At 46.1% G+C, this 14,601-nt stretch overlaps 1 protein-coding gene across 1 annotated transcript in view; it reads left to right on the forward strand.

The window, feature by feature from the left end:
• GLI3 (GLI family zinc finger 3) overlaps window positions 1–14,601 on the forward strand; it is a 266,989-nt gene that overhangs the window by 150,536 nt on the left and 101,852 nt on the right. Inside the window, exon 4 of the mRNA XM_046021518.1 lies at window positions 1,562–1,667. Within this exon, the coding sequence (XP_045877474.1) occupies window positions 1,562–1,667 (106 nt within the window). The remainder of the gene's footprint in view (window positions 1–1,561; window positions 1,668–14,601) is intronic.

The following is a 14,601-nucleotide window of genomic DNA, read 5'->3' on the forward strand; positions in this document are numbered from 1 at the left end:
AAAGTTCAGACAAGGGAAGTAAGATTTCCCAGTTTTTTTTAAAAAGGTGGTTGTGTTGACATTCTCAAAGATGCTTGCTGAAGAAAATTTAGGAGAAAGAAAAATGTATAGGGAGGAAAAGGAAAAACACCTGAATTCATCTCTCTCTCACACACACACACACACACACACACTACTTAGACACGGTGCAGGGGGTGGCTCACACCTGGTCCGTGTTTGGCACAGCCCCTCACCCCCCACCTAGAGGTTCCGTGTCACTTGCAGACACAGCTCAGAGCCTGTTCTCAGGTCTAGGCAAAACCTTCAGATCTTCAGAAAATGCTGGAACCCCTCCTGAGTCCCCTTTGCTATGCACACCAATCCCTGGGACTGTTTTCAGGCAATAGCAGCAGGATGGCTTCGTGCACGTGTGGAAAGTAATATTTGTTGTTTTTTTTGTTTGTTTTTGTTTTTTTTGTTTTGTTTTGGTTTTTTTTATTTATTTTTTTTTTGGAAAGTAATATTTGAAGAGGGACCTCGGCGTACGTGCTGAAACACAAGGACCATGGCCCTGCAGACACACCTTCGCTCTGTCACTTGGCTTCTTGAAAAACTTAGGGGGAAGACTTAGGATCAGCCAAGCTTCTCATGATACAATAGGGCAAAATTCTCTTCAGTGTCTGCGGTCAATTACTATTTAGAAAATAAATAAATAAATAAATTGATGTTCGGATTTGTCAGAGACCATCTGCTTAAGGTATTATAATCACTAGGAGTCGAGGAGCTGGGCTTCAGGACCCAGGAAACTCTAACACCAGCCTGAGCTGGACAGGAAGGAGGCCGGTCTGGGTTCAAGGTGAATGTCAGGGTGGTGGGGCTTGCTTTGCTCCCAGCCTCCCCCGTCAGTGTGAGAGGGTCCGCCAACCCCTTCCAGCTGGGTTAGCCCATTTCTTTGGCCAGCCTGTATTTGCTGCCCTCGTCCTTGTGTCAGGACTGTGGAGGCCTGACACAGGACAGGAAGGAGGGGAGTGTGTGTTTAAATGTTAAAATTGTGGTTGCATGTGTGTGTGTGTGTGTGTGTGTACCATACACATATATGGGAGTGCATACATAGTGTACATAGACTCATGGATTCCAGCAGGGACTTTAGAAAAGGTTCCTTCCTTTAGAAGGCATCATGGATATGAAAGAAACAAAATTCGTATTTGTGTTATGTCTTTGTCTAAATTTCACATGACAGTACAATTACAAAAGGAACCATGTCTCTTGAAATTTGTTCCTTTTGCTTTTGTGGCTCCGTTCAGCCCTTCCTTCAGGGTGGGACATGCCTTATCCCCCTTGCTCGCTTTTCCATGTGGGTCATCGCTGCATTCCTTGCCCCCACGCCCTCGGGCGCAGGTACGAGGTGCTTGGTCATCTGGGGTCCCCGTGGCCTGCTAATGAACTTAGAAGAGTGCTCCCATAGATTCTTGAATGTGGACGCGGCGAACGTGGCAAAGACAGTAGAGCGGTGCGGGGCCGGGGTTGGGATTCTGTTTCAGGGCATTCCTTTCATACATGCTGGATTTTCTTTCTGTTTCAGACCCTTCTCATCTCTTTCCTGCGTTCCACCCTCCCGTACCGATTGACGCGAGACATCACGAGGGGCGTTACCACTACGACCCGTCCCCGATTCCTCCTCTACATGTGTAAGTAGTAAAACCTCCCCCTTTAATGAAACAGAACAGAGCACAGGCTCCTCCTGTCTCACGACGTTCTGTCAACAGTGTGGCTCCTGGCTTTGAAGATGCCGTAGGACTCTAAGATTTACTTTTGAAATACGGCAAGCCTGTCTGTTCCTGGGCTCACTGGAGCAGAGCCCCATGGCTTCCTGAAGTCATGCCTGTCACCCTAGGTGGCTGACAAGTATCCAGTCCGTGTTTTGCTGACGTGTGTTCTGTGGGCTGTAAATACAAAATTAAAAAATCAAGGTCTCGTGGAAAGTTAACCCTCAGAATATGTATCTGGGGGAGATGGGGTCTGAAAGGCCTCATGCCTTCATGACCGGTTGCTCAGAATTCCTTCCTGCCCCAGCGATCACAACGAATTGTCATGAAATTTTTATGGGGAATTTTCAGGGCCCCCACAGTGTGTACAGCGAAAGGGACTTGACTGATGGAAATGTTTCCCAAACAGAACGGCACCCGTGATCGAGTGTGTGATTCACACAAAGATAAAGGGAGAGAGGGATGGTGGTCACGTACATTAGAAAAGAAAGCAGAGGGTTGTGTGGAAACAAATATCATCTCACCCAGGCTTGGGGTAAAAAGAGTAGTGGACTTCTGCTTTAAAATGGCATTTTCTCGTCATCACGTCCGGAGAACTGTCTGGAACTCTGATTACAGGACCCAGCGTCTGGGAGGGGCTGCCCTTTCCTAACGGCCTTGATATATACATGTAGTCAGATCTAGTAATCACCCTTCATTCTGAGACAGTGACGTTAGAGACGCACAAATAATACTTGAAGAATAATGCTGGTTATTTAGATGGTGGATTGCATCTCCGTGGCCATTAGTTAAGCTGTGTAATTACGTATATGCCAAAGAAAAATGAAGTTGTTTTAAAACAAGTCCTCCTCTGTGAACAGAATTAATTGATATTAACAGCCATAACTACATGCCCAAGTACACATATAATATTTTACCAACAGTTTTTTGGATCTATCCCCCATTATTGAGTTGTAATTTCAGAGCAGATTTGCCTGGAGCTAAGTCATAAATCTGTGTTGCAAACTTGCCCGAGCATTAGAGGAGAAGTGGGTATTTATAGAGAGAGACTACAGAAACTTGTGACTTAGTCTTTGACTTTTCACTGGAACCCAAGTAAGTGTTTACAGGGTTCCGAGGCCTGATAAAAATATACTCAGATGAAACCGTGAGGCCAATTAAAAGCCCCAATATGAAAAGGGAAGGACATTCCAAATTCAGGCAGAAACCCGCCGTGTAATTTGGCCTGCAGAATGGAGGATTTGCGGGACAGCTGGGCCCACTAAGGTCCTCGACGAGACTCTGCCCCATAGTACAGAGCCAGCAAGGGCCAGACCAGTCTTGGAGATGCATGTGGCTGATTCCTCCCAGACACCAGTCTCTGTGCTGTGGTAATTTAAATCAGATTTTCTGTGGAATTTCAGAATTCTTTACACTTTCAAAAATCCTGTTACAGAGAAACTTAAAAAAAAAAACAGTTTATATGGTGCAGTGAACTTGTTCCTATGGGTTTATTATAGTTTATCTTGTAATTAAATTCAAATACGAATTTAACCAATGAGATCCTAAGTCTTGGTTCTTGGGCAGAACCCAACAATAGCAAGCCCTTGTCTAGCCACACATTGTATTCTGGGCCCCGACCGCTGCGCCTTCAGTATTGGCGCACAAGATGAGGTAGGTCAACTTTGGAGATCCCTTGGGTGGGAGGTTGCATTTCAGGTGTGACTGCTGAGCTGGGGCTTTTATAAGTTTTAGGACTTTTCCGACCACGCCTTCGGATACTTTCACAGAATTGACTAAATGGCTCTCTAGCTGCCTAAACAGATAGTTATCAAAATTCATAATGTCAGGCTAACCGACCATCCCAAGGCCCTCAGGGAGAGTCCTGGAGGCTTCTGGGATGAGCATCATTGCCGCGGGCAAAGCGTAGTGAGAAGGTGGGTCTGTGGCTGTCCGGAATGGCTTGTCCTAGCAGGGTTCTGGGTGAGGACCCCAAGCCTGTGCGCTTGGCTCTGGGAGGCCAGAGCACATCTCTTCCGTGTGTCTTTATAACAGAACATTCTCTCTGTGTCGCCTTTGGTGGCACTCCCTTGCTGCATGGCCAACGCCTACTTCAACTCCTCATCCTTAAGGCCTAAATCAGATGTCATCTGTGCCACAGTCCCCAAGGCTGTTCCTCAGAGTGCCCGATGTGTGCCTTCACTGTGACGCCTGCCCCCTTTCCTGGTGGTTTATTGTCCACTGGTCACTGCCCCTGCTCTTTGGCGGGCAGCGTGCCCAGCCCTTGGCCTGGCATCTTGTAAAAGGTTGTCCACCTGGGACACGGGATGAGCAGGACAGCCCCAGACCCCCATGTTTGCTTTACTTACACTCGCCTATTCCAGGAAACATGGTAACATACTGTTGAGTGGATCGCTTTCATCCCCTGCAAATGTGGTTTTCTGCCTTCCCGGACTCTCCGAATTGCAGGAGGAGTTCAATGAAGTCAGAGCATAGAGCTCTAAGCAAATGTTGGGAGTTAGCATTTGAGGCGGCGGGGGCCTGGGAAACACCTCTCTGGACCACGGGCCCTTAGATGCCTGTGATCATTTTAAGAGCGGAGGGTCATCTGGGCAAGGGTGGCTTTGTTGCTGAAACCTAGACACCTTTGCTGAGGGGTGAAGCTGTATCCTGGAAAAGTAAAAGGGCTTTAGGGTTAGGGTTTTGGAACTCAGGTTCCAAAATGCTTTCTCTGTAATTATCTCCTAGAAAGTGAGATCAAGTGGGCTTACAGAGTTTGTAGAATAAACATTTTTAATTATACCAAGACAAAATTTGGGGATAGTCTCATTATTTTGTACACATAATTGTCCTTCTGGTGCCAGTTTTTAAAAATGAAATTATAAGTCTCTTGCAAACAGGATTTGTGTTGATGATGGAAGTACCGGGAGATCTCTGTTTGGAAGGATGGCAGGCGCTGTGATAATTATGCTATCATATCCTATCATTAAAGATTCTATTGAAAGAGGTTTATAAATTGCTCCTCTTTTTAGATAAACCACCCTATATTAAGGCATCAACGATATGGTGCAGAATTAAATTAAAATCTCATAAAATGAAATATGTTCCGTATTAGCTGTTTGACACTTAATTTGCCTCTGAATGAGTAGAGGAAATCACAAATTAACCTGCCTTTGTTTTTTCAACCATGGCTTATTAGGTGTTAGAACAACTACAATTACAGCCTAATAATAACCACCGAGCCTTATAAATATGTACGGAAACGCATCCGTTCGTGTTAAAGAACCCAGCTTGTGAAAAGCAGTGCCTTTAGCTTACCCTGCCTCTCTCTGGGGGCGTTATCCCAGGGTCCACGGTCAGACAGCGGAGACAGAGCGTAAAAACTCACATTGTCTAAATACGCCTGGAAATAATAGCAGAATTTCTCAGTATTTCCTGTCTTCGCCCAAAATCATGACTTCAGATTCACGGGCTTACAGGTGGGACGGAGGAATGTAAGCATCTTTTTTCCCTGAGTTGTCAGGGAAAGGTTGTCCTCGAAAATGTAGGGTTCCTGCAATATATTCATTTAATTCAAGTAGTTTGGAAATGAAGAAACACTGAAGGTGGGGAATGTCCCCTTTTCTCCTGAAAGTTCCTCTCCACCGACTTCACCAGGACTTCTGCCCAAACGATAAATGAGAACGTGTTCTCACTCTTCCAGACCATTTGCTCTAACCGCAGAGTCCGTGTGGAAGCCATATGGAAAAGGGCAGTGCTTTGGGAAAATATCAGTGAGAGCATTTTATGAGATGATTGAGATTTTTTCTGGAACATTCATGACAGAAGCTGAATGTGTATCCGGAATGGAGTAGATTCTTCCTTCCTGGTCTTCTCCGTATCCCATGCCGTGTGTGCCTTCCTGGTCTTCTCCGTATCCCATGCCGTGTGTGGTTCTCCTCAGGCCCACAGCCCTGCTTAATTCCAGGAGGCATTGCTATGTTCTGTGGGGTGCGCGATGCTCTTGAGGCTAAAAGTTACTGCTTGTTTTCAGATTTCACATGGAAATTTAGACAACTGCCATGTTATGCTCCCTTCCCTCAAAGAACAGTTATAGGTCCAAGGGACTATGTCTGTCCTCATGACGGACAGGCTTTTCCTCTTGCATTCTTGAGTGTCGGCTTTTTTTTTTTTTTTCTTCAAATTTTTAGTGTCCAAAATTGTTGAATGATGCTCCCTTTTAAAAACTGGACATAGGGGCACCTCGGTGGCTCAGTGGGTTAAAACCTCTGCCTTTGGCTCAGGTCATAGTCTCAGGATCCTGGGATCGAGCCCCACATCGGGCTCTCTGCTAGGCGGGGAACCTTCTTCCTCCTCTCTCTCTCTGCCTGCCTCTCTGACTACTTGTGATCTCTCTATCAAATAAATAATAAAATAAAAATAAATAAAAAACTGGACATAAGAGTGTCCCTAGAAACCCAAATGATAGAACTTTACTTTCGGCGTTTATTCTGGATTTTCTCTTAGAAGAAATGTCTATCTTGTACTTACAACTTTTGTGAGCCAGAGTTTTCCTATGAGTTGAATTTCAGACCGTCCATTTGCTTCCTAGTGAACTCTGCAACTCATTTCCCAGAGCAGGAACCTTAGTTCCTAATCCGTTAGGATCGTTCCAGCCCCACAGACCTTCTTGCCCACAGAGACGAGAGCAGCCAGTGTCCCGAGCTGGAGGTGCGAACGGGGCTGTGCCCCTTCCCCATCCACTTCAATCACTGGTCCCAGAAACCAGCTTCACCTTTTCTCTCTTGGGGGAAGTGAGAGCTCCTGTTCGATCTTATTCAACGGCTTTTTATTCTCTTGCTTGAGTCAATGGGGCTCTCTCCGGGGCCGCCGAAGTCCCTGGAATGATTCCACCTAACTAAGAAGAGGTGGTCTTTCTACTGAAAGTGGTCCACAGGCTGGCCCCTGGGGAGAGGACGCCAGGCCCAGCAGGCACTCGTGTTAGCAGCGAAATCGAGGGCACTGGAAATAAGGCTTTGTCCCAAGATTATGACAGCCTCTTAGGGGTAAAAGCAGGAAGATGAGTAGCAAGTATGGACATGAATAAATAAATTTCTTTCCAGGGAGAAAAGGCCCAAGAAAAGACATGTCATTACGGCAAAAGCTTAGACAAAGGAGGACTAAGTAGCTGGCCGATTTTGCTGTTCCATTTCCTTCCCTCATTTCTTCCCTCTCTCCCTCCCCAAATTCAGCACCTTCCGTGCTGTATCAGGTACCATACCTGTCTGGAGCTCATGTAATATTATTCAAAAGCAACTTCCAGTCTAGCTGCCTACTTAAAACTTTGTGACGGGCCCTGACAGAGAATAGTGGTTTCGTTCTTTTCATTCCTTTCAGTAAAGTACAGAGATTGAACAAAACCTTGTATTTGTATCTGAGGCCTACCCAGTTTGGACAATTTGAAGAGAACCATTTAAAATCAACAAAGGAAAGGCCCCTTTTCCCCCTCAGTGCTCTACCATAACCCTTATTAGGACTGGTAAAGGGTAGTGACAGATCCCGTCAAACGACTAGAGCTAATAGAGTCTAACAGTCCATGCCCCCCTCGCCCCCCACCGCCAAAAAAAAAAGAAGAATACAAAAGTTGTATAATTGCATTTCTTGAGTACAAAGACCATCTGTGTGGGTTTTTTGCATTTGCTGGGCCAAATCCACACCTTACGCATAGTGGCTCTCAAATCAGTATTATTTTCAGGAATGATAAGGGGCTGTTTCTTTTAAGACCCTGCGTGATCACAGCCAACACCTGTCCTTTGTTTTTGTTTGTTTACTGCAGTCAGAGCCTGTCACCTTTATGCCAACAAGTCTAGCACACTTAGAACTCAAAGTCAAAACCTGAATATGTTAATACGGTTATATTCTAGTACCTCTCGTGATGTCAGATGCCCTGATATTTAACCAGTTACTGGTTGTAAAAGGCCAGAATTAACTTCTATGACATTTATTACTGGTTCCCAGGCCCTTCCTGTGGAAATAAAGTTAAGGAAATTAGCAATCTTCTATGGAAACCCTAAAACAAAAAGAGCAAAATTTCAAAATCAAGATTGGTGGGGGGAAGACACGAATAGACAGCACAGTGTGAGAAAATATATACTGACCACAGCTTTCCTGTGACATTTATGAGTAGTTCACCATAGGCGAGGCACAATTTTAGAGAGTTTTGACATAATTATCTTGTGTTAAACTTAGAGAAGTGCTGTGACGGAGTTGTCATGACCCAGCCTCGTTCTAAAGATACGGAGGCCTTGCTGCACAGCATTTACACAGCTTGGGAGTAAGCCATGCCCCAGACATTACCCCCTTACCCTTGACTTTTATCCTCTGCTTGTGAAAATCAGCGCTGCACACTTTGCTGGCCCGCTCTTCCTGGGTGGGCACAAGCCATCATAACAACACCCGACAGGAAGGTCTCCGTGTCACCAGCTGTCTGTGTCTTCCGCAGATTTCTGAGGTGGGAAATACGGCAGTGTGAAGGGCCACGGAAAGTCTTCTGACAGGGGCACCTGGGTGGCTCACTGGGTTGAGCCTCTGCCTTCGCTCAGGTCATGATCCCAGGGTCCTGGGATCGAGCTTGGCATCAGGCTCTCTGCTCAGCGGGGAGCCTGCCTCCCCTCTACCCCGCCTGCCTCTCTGCCTACTTGTGATCTCTCTCTCCTTAAAAAATAAATAAATAAAATCTTAAAAAAAAAAAGAAAGAAAAGGCTTCTGACCTAATGAACCTATCAACAGTCAGCAAAATGAGCGACACATTGGTGTTTGCTACTGTTTAATCTATGAGACCAAATGATTGGACGGTGTCCGCGTCCAGCCAGAGGGAGGAGGTTGGTGTCAACTGTGAGGCATCAACCTGGTACCTGTGGGGCAGTGCTTCATGGGTGCGTTTAAGAAGGAAGGGATCAAAACATGGGTAACTAATATCAGTGATTACAGCGGTGAACTCCATAAAATGTAAGCCACGTGTCTACCCAGCCCCTTCTTCCCTCAGAGCCCTGCGGCTCGCTCCCTCACTACAAACACCTCCCAGCACTGACTTCTGATCAGCGAGGTCATCTGTGAGGACTGTCGTGGAGTTTGGCAAAATACTGTCCGTGAGCCTAGTAAACCCGTGGCCTGTTACTGCGAATAAAGTTTTATTGGAACACAGTGACGGCCCCTTGTTTACTCTTGTCTCTGGCGGCTTTAGCAGTCCAGGGCCTGCTTGAGTTGGGTACCTGAGACAGACAGAATGTGGCCGCAAACCCTGAAAAATAGACTTTACCAACCCTGACCTAAAAGAACACCTTCTTTCCAGCCCTATTCTTTGTCCCCGCTTTCTGCTTTAGTTTTCTTTCTTTTTTAATAAGTGAATGCTAGGCGCCATATTTCCAACTTTTAGACTTTCCTACTGCTAATCCCAACATTTTTCATTGCGCATGCTGTCCAGTTCAAAAAAAGAACAGAACTCTTACTGTTTGGTTATCATTTCTCATGCTTCACTGGAAAAATGTGAAGCCCACCTAATTTTCAAGAACGTTAAGTCCCCTATAGCCACGGTTCCTTGTGTAAGTCTGAAAACAGGTATGAGTTTCAGTTCCTCAACTACAAAAACTCTCACAGGCCGGCCACTTAAATTCAGACCCACGGGGACACACTTTCCTTTGCCTTAAGAAGTGAACACGACACCAAGTCTACTCAAATGGCATCACTCTTATTTCTGTTTTGCAGGATTTCTGATAACTAGAATATTGAATTCAGTCATCAGCTGCGGAGAAAGCAGGCCCTAATTATCCTGCATATTCACGGAGTCTGAGCGGCAGCTTCTTGGATAAAATTCCTGTGTTCTTTGTGCTGTGCTCAGCAGTCAGGTCCGGGAGTGATATTGACTGGAGGCATTCACGGTCACTGAACCGGAAGCCGCCGGCTCTATAGAGACTGCTGTCAAACCTGTTGCAGGGGCCTGGGGGGTACTGGACTGTAACAGACTTTTTTCTCTGAGTACAATGCTTCCACTCATGTTAAGCCCGGCTTCAAAGAAAACAGAAATTTACTGTCATGGTTTTATTTATTTTTCATCATATGTGTTTGAGAACATTGAACACTCACAGCACTTGTCCCAAAGGGAAGAAGACACTTTCTCGGGTGAGTCCTGTGGGAGGACGGCCGCCTGATCGGAAGGGTCTTGCAGCCCTTCCTACGCGGTCCTCTCTCCTTCGCTTAGGTAACAGAACCCGCTTTTTCCGACTAAACAAAGACCTGCCATTTCCTATAGTAGCAAGGCACGCTGAGTTCATTTCAGAACTTTCCCCAGGGGAACAAAGGCCCATGACACAGGCATGCCTGTCATTCATTTCCTTTTGTTGCTGCTGCGCCCCCCCGCCCTGTCCCTGCCCCCAGCGAAACTCATACATCAAAAACTAAAATGGTCACAGACTTGTTTCCAGAAAGCTGCTCCCTCGCTTTCTGAATCCGAAGTAACAAATTAGCTAGATTTTCACATCTTTGGTGACACGAGGGAACTGGGCACGCTGAAAGGAATTAGCAAGGACCCGGTGAGTTTGGAAACTCATCCTCTGAGTCCTAAAGGAGCAGTGTCTGGGCAGCACATTCATTAGATAACAGTATTGAAAAGAACTCTGAAAAGCAAAATCCTGACCATTTTTCGTCTCGCTGTTATCTTTGTGGAAGACACGTCAGAATCGTAACGGGTATCATTGCACTGCACGTGGGTAAAAATTAACAAGTTGGTCCCATGGCTTCGGAAGCCGTGTTTCCCTCCCCTGCTAACCTAGCTGAGCTGGCGACAGTTTAAGTCTGGTGTTGAGACTACGTCATGGGCCATGCTAGATCTCTCCCCTGCACCTCTGCCTCGCCCCTCCTTTCTGTCTCTGACTCTCTCCACACACACAGAGGATGAAAAGGGTTAGAGGTGGCAGGAACGGCCTTTGGGACATAAGAGTGCATGACCAGTAAAGAAAGAAACATAAAGGTGTGTAGTCGAAACCCATAGATTCTCTGAAATCCAATCGCTTAATATTCTGGGTTATGTAGCCTCTCCCATGTTTATAAGTTATAGGTACTTGAAACTTTCATAGGTGGCTTTGGAGAGATTACAGATTCCTTAAAAAGTTCTTGGTTGGGACTGCTTAAAGGGAATAGGACATTTAGCCCCCATCTGACGATCGAAACTAATAGCAAAATGCACTGTGTATGTGTAGAGTCACAACTGAAGGAATTCCTTGAAAGGTTCACCTCTGAGAACCCTACAACGCTAGTCACTAGTCTTACCTGTGAACTGTCCCTAAGGAGCCCCATCCTCCCTGGGCCCCAGACTCCGTCACCCCCACGTGGTCAGAGCTCTGAAGAATTGCATTAACCCCATGCACATGGAGTGATCCCAGAGCATGACAAGTCTAATGGGTGTCTCCTGCCACCGGAGAATGAGTTGGGTCCTAACCAGAGAACCACCAGTCCTCTTCTCACTACATTCAAATAGGATCCAAATATTGCCAAGTTTGTCAGCAATGAACAGCATCTCTGTTATAGGGGGGCTAGCAGGGGGGAGGCCCTGGCAGTTAAATGATCGGCCTCATTTGCAAAGCAAATTCAAGCAACCATGTTGCTTGAATATGATTTACATTTTTAAGACAGAGTCCAAAGAAAGCATTCTGGGCTTACCAAAATGCTTCTTGCCTCTATTCAGTGGAGTCTCTGACTCCCCCGTAGAACAAAATTCCCATATTCCCAGCCTGCATTGTTTTCAACATAAACCGTGCACACCAGTGAAAGTTTTCAGACACAAACTCAAAATTGTCAATCCATAACAAAGGTTATGGAGGTTCTAGATGTGCTCTGGTTTTAAAAGTTTTCTCAGGTCATATTTGCCTGGGATGGAACAGATTGTTAGAATTACAGTTGGCCCTTGAACAATGTGGGGGTGAAGGGCACTGACCCCCCCCCCCCCCCACTGCAATAGAAAATCTGTATAACCATCGGCTCCCTGAAAACCTGATCGCTAACTGGCCGGCGGTTGACCAGAAGTCTTAACAACAACGTCAACAATTCACATGTATTTTTTATGTTTTATGGGTTATATACGGCATCCTTACAATAAAGTAAACTAGAGAAAAGAAAATATTACTAAAAAAAAAGAAAAGAAAATGTTACTAAGAAAATCATAAGAGAAAAAAACGTTTATGGTACTGTTTCCCCAGAAAAAAATCTAGATAAGTGAACATGTACATCTCAAACCTGGATTGCTCAAGTCAGCTATATATTGGAATATATTATTTATGTTACCTAATATGTTCCTCGGTTTTATTTATTTAAAGTAAGGATTCTACGTATCTTCATTGTTTTCCCTATATAGCCTATATATTCTATATATTCTATATTTCCCTATATAGCCTATATATTCTGTATTACGCACACACACGGAGTTCACGTCTGTCCATTTTCTGTGTGGTAGTTTCAGTTTGTCCTTGGGATTAGTCCACATGCTCTTCAGTCTTAATGGAAGTCGTCAAGAGGGGAAAAGAAGGTCAGTCTGAAGTATTTTAATCTTGTTTTAATGATCAAAACCTGGTCACCTCAGACTTGGGATTTCAGGACACAGCGATACACGTCGTCACGGGTATCGAGAGAGGGACAGTCTGAGTCAGGGTTCCCGTGGAAGTCGGGCAGGGTGGGGGCGGGGGCTGGAAGCAGGGGGTCCGACTTCCTGTAAAAGGCAGCTTGAAGCCTGTGGAGGGCTTCTGTCCTGAGTCGGAGAGTCACCCCGCTGTGAATGTCCCCTGCTGTCCGTGCGAGAGGATTTTCAACGTGGAGTCCTTGAGCATGTCACAAGTCTGTCCTCATCCTCTGGAAGGTGGCTCGCAGGCCATGTGGGTCGAGCTGGGCAGCTCATGCCCTGGCGAAGGCCTTCCTGCGATCTGGAGAACAGTCAGAAGATAGGTGGCACCGTATGGAACTCGGGCTAATCTCCCCACCTTTGCCCATCTTTTGACCCAGGCAGACCTCGGACTTTTCGGTTATCTGGGTAATCGTTGTATGCTGTTTCTCCGTTTGTGGGGAGGAGGGAGGTATGTGGAAGCTGCATGGCAAGGCCTGAGAAGTGGAGTCTACCCCTTCCCCCCAAGTGCATCTGAAAGAAACATCCTTCTTGGTCTGTTTGCTTTGCAAGGGCGTTCTTTGATGAGGCCTTTGTCCGAGGTCCCCACTGAAGGCTCAGTGTACTCAAGCTTCAGAAAACGCTATTGGCCCTTCTTTGTTTTCTTTGTTGAACTGTTTATTTTGCTTTCTTCCCACGAGGTTCCCTGGCCTTGCTCTGACAACGCTTTTCTGCATGAATTACATTCCTCGGAGCCACAAGTCTCCAGATTCTTCCAGCCCATTTGATTCTGGCCTGTGTGATTAGTCCAGCGGTGTGACCTGCCGTGGGTCTCTGCCAAGCAGGGTGCTCACTAAGTGCCCCTCACAGGGAGACCTAAGGACACTGGGCACCTCATTAGTGAGAGGGTGGCATGTCACTCCGGGGTCTTAGCTTAGCCGCTGTTGAACCGTCACTAGGTCTAAAATCACTGAAGAACTCTCCTGGTCATTTGGCTTCCTTTCACTCTGAGGGAAGCTGTTAAAGGAGGTAGTTCAGGGCACTGCGTTCGTGCTCCCTTCAGTGACGGAAATCATCCTGCGTGGGGAGCGCCGGAGAGTTCCTTAAGGTCCTTTCAGTTAAATTTACGTTTTGAAGGAATTTCATAATCATTTTCATAAAATGCATTTCCATCTGTGAAGATATAATGAACAACAATAATAAAAATTACTCAGATATCTTAATCTTGGCCATTATCTTTTCTTATGCAATGCATGTCATTTTCTGAAGCATGGTTCATGACTGAGACAATTAACAGACTTACAGATTACAGTTTTTCTAAACCTCTCTTAATAAAGATTAAACATTTGTTTAGTGAGTTATACCTCCAGTACGGGTAATGCTAAAACACTGGATACCACTCCAGTTCAGCTCCCTTAAAAACCAAATTCTGAGGGCAGCCGAGTGGCTCATTTGGTGAAGCATCTTCCTCTGGCTCAGGTCACGATCCAGGGTCCTGGGATTGAGCCCCGTGTTGGCATGAGGCTCCCTGCTCCACAGGGAGTCTGCTTCTCCCTCTCCCTCTCCCTCTGCCCCCCTCCCTTACTCTTGCCCTCTCTACCTCAAAAGAATAAATAAATCTTTAAAAAAAATAAAATTCTACCAGAGATCTGTTTGCCCATTGGGTGAGCATGGGCTTTGTACAAATCCAGTCTTTCCCTCATGAGCGTCTTGACTCTAACAGGCAGGTGGGGAAAGCCGTCCCTAACTGGGAGCCTGCATTTCTCGATCGTGTGTCTGGAAGTAGTTCTGACGTGGAACTTCCCAAATGGAGACCCAAGAATTGGTCAGAAGTGATTGAACCTAAACAATCTGTGAGGAGAACTGTATGCAGTATCAATGCCTCTTCATACAGAAGCTCTTCCTTCATGAACTGGGGGGGACCCCAGACAGCGGGGCCAAGGTGTGATTCTGGTTCCTTGAGATCTGCTTCTTTCTTTGCGGGTTTGAACTGAGCTCTTGGTGCCTGGTCTTCGGGAGCCCTGGAATGGCCGTAAACTGTGGACCACAGACTTTCTGTGAAGGACCTTCTCTCTCTCTCTTTTTTAAAATACTTTACTTACTTACTTGACAGAGAGCATAAACAGAGGGAGAAACAGGCAGAGAGAGAGGGAGAAACAGGCTCCCTGCTGAGCAGAGCCCAATGCAGGGCTCCATCCCAGGACCCTGGGATCATGACCTGAGTCAAAGGCAGATGCTTAACCCACTGAGCCA

This window comes from Meles meles, chromosome 10 (genome assembly GCF_922984935.1).
Source record: "Meles meles chromosome 10, mMelMel3.1 paternal haplotype, whole genome shotgun sequence".
NCBI lineage: Eukaryota > Metazoa > Chordata > Mammalia > Carnivora > Mustelidae > Meles > Meles meles.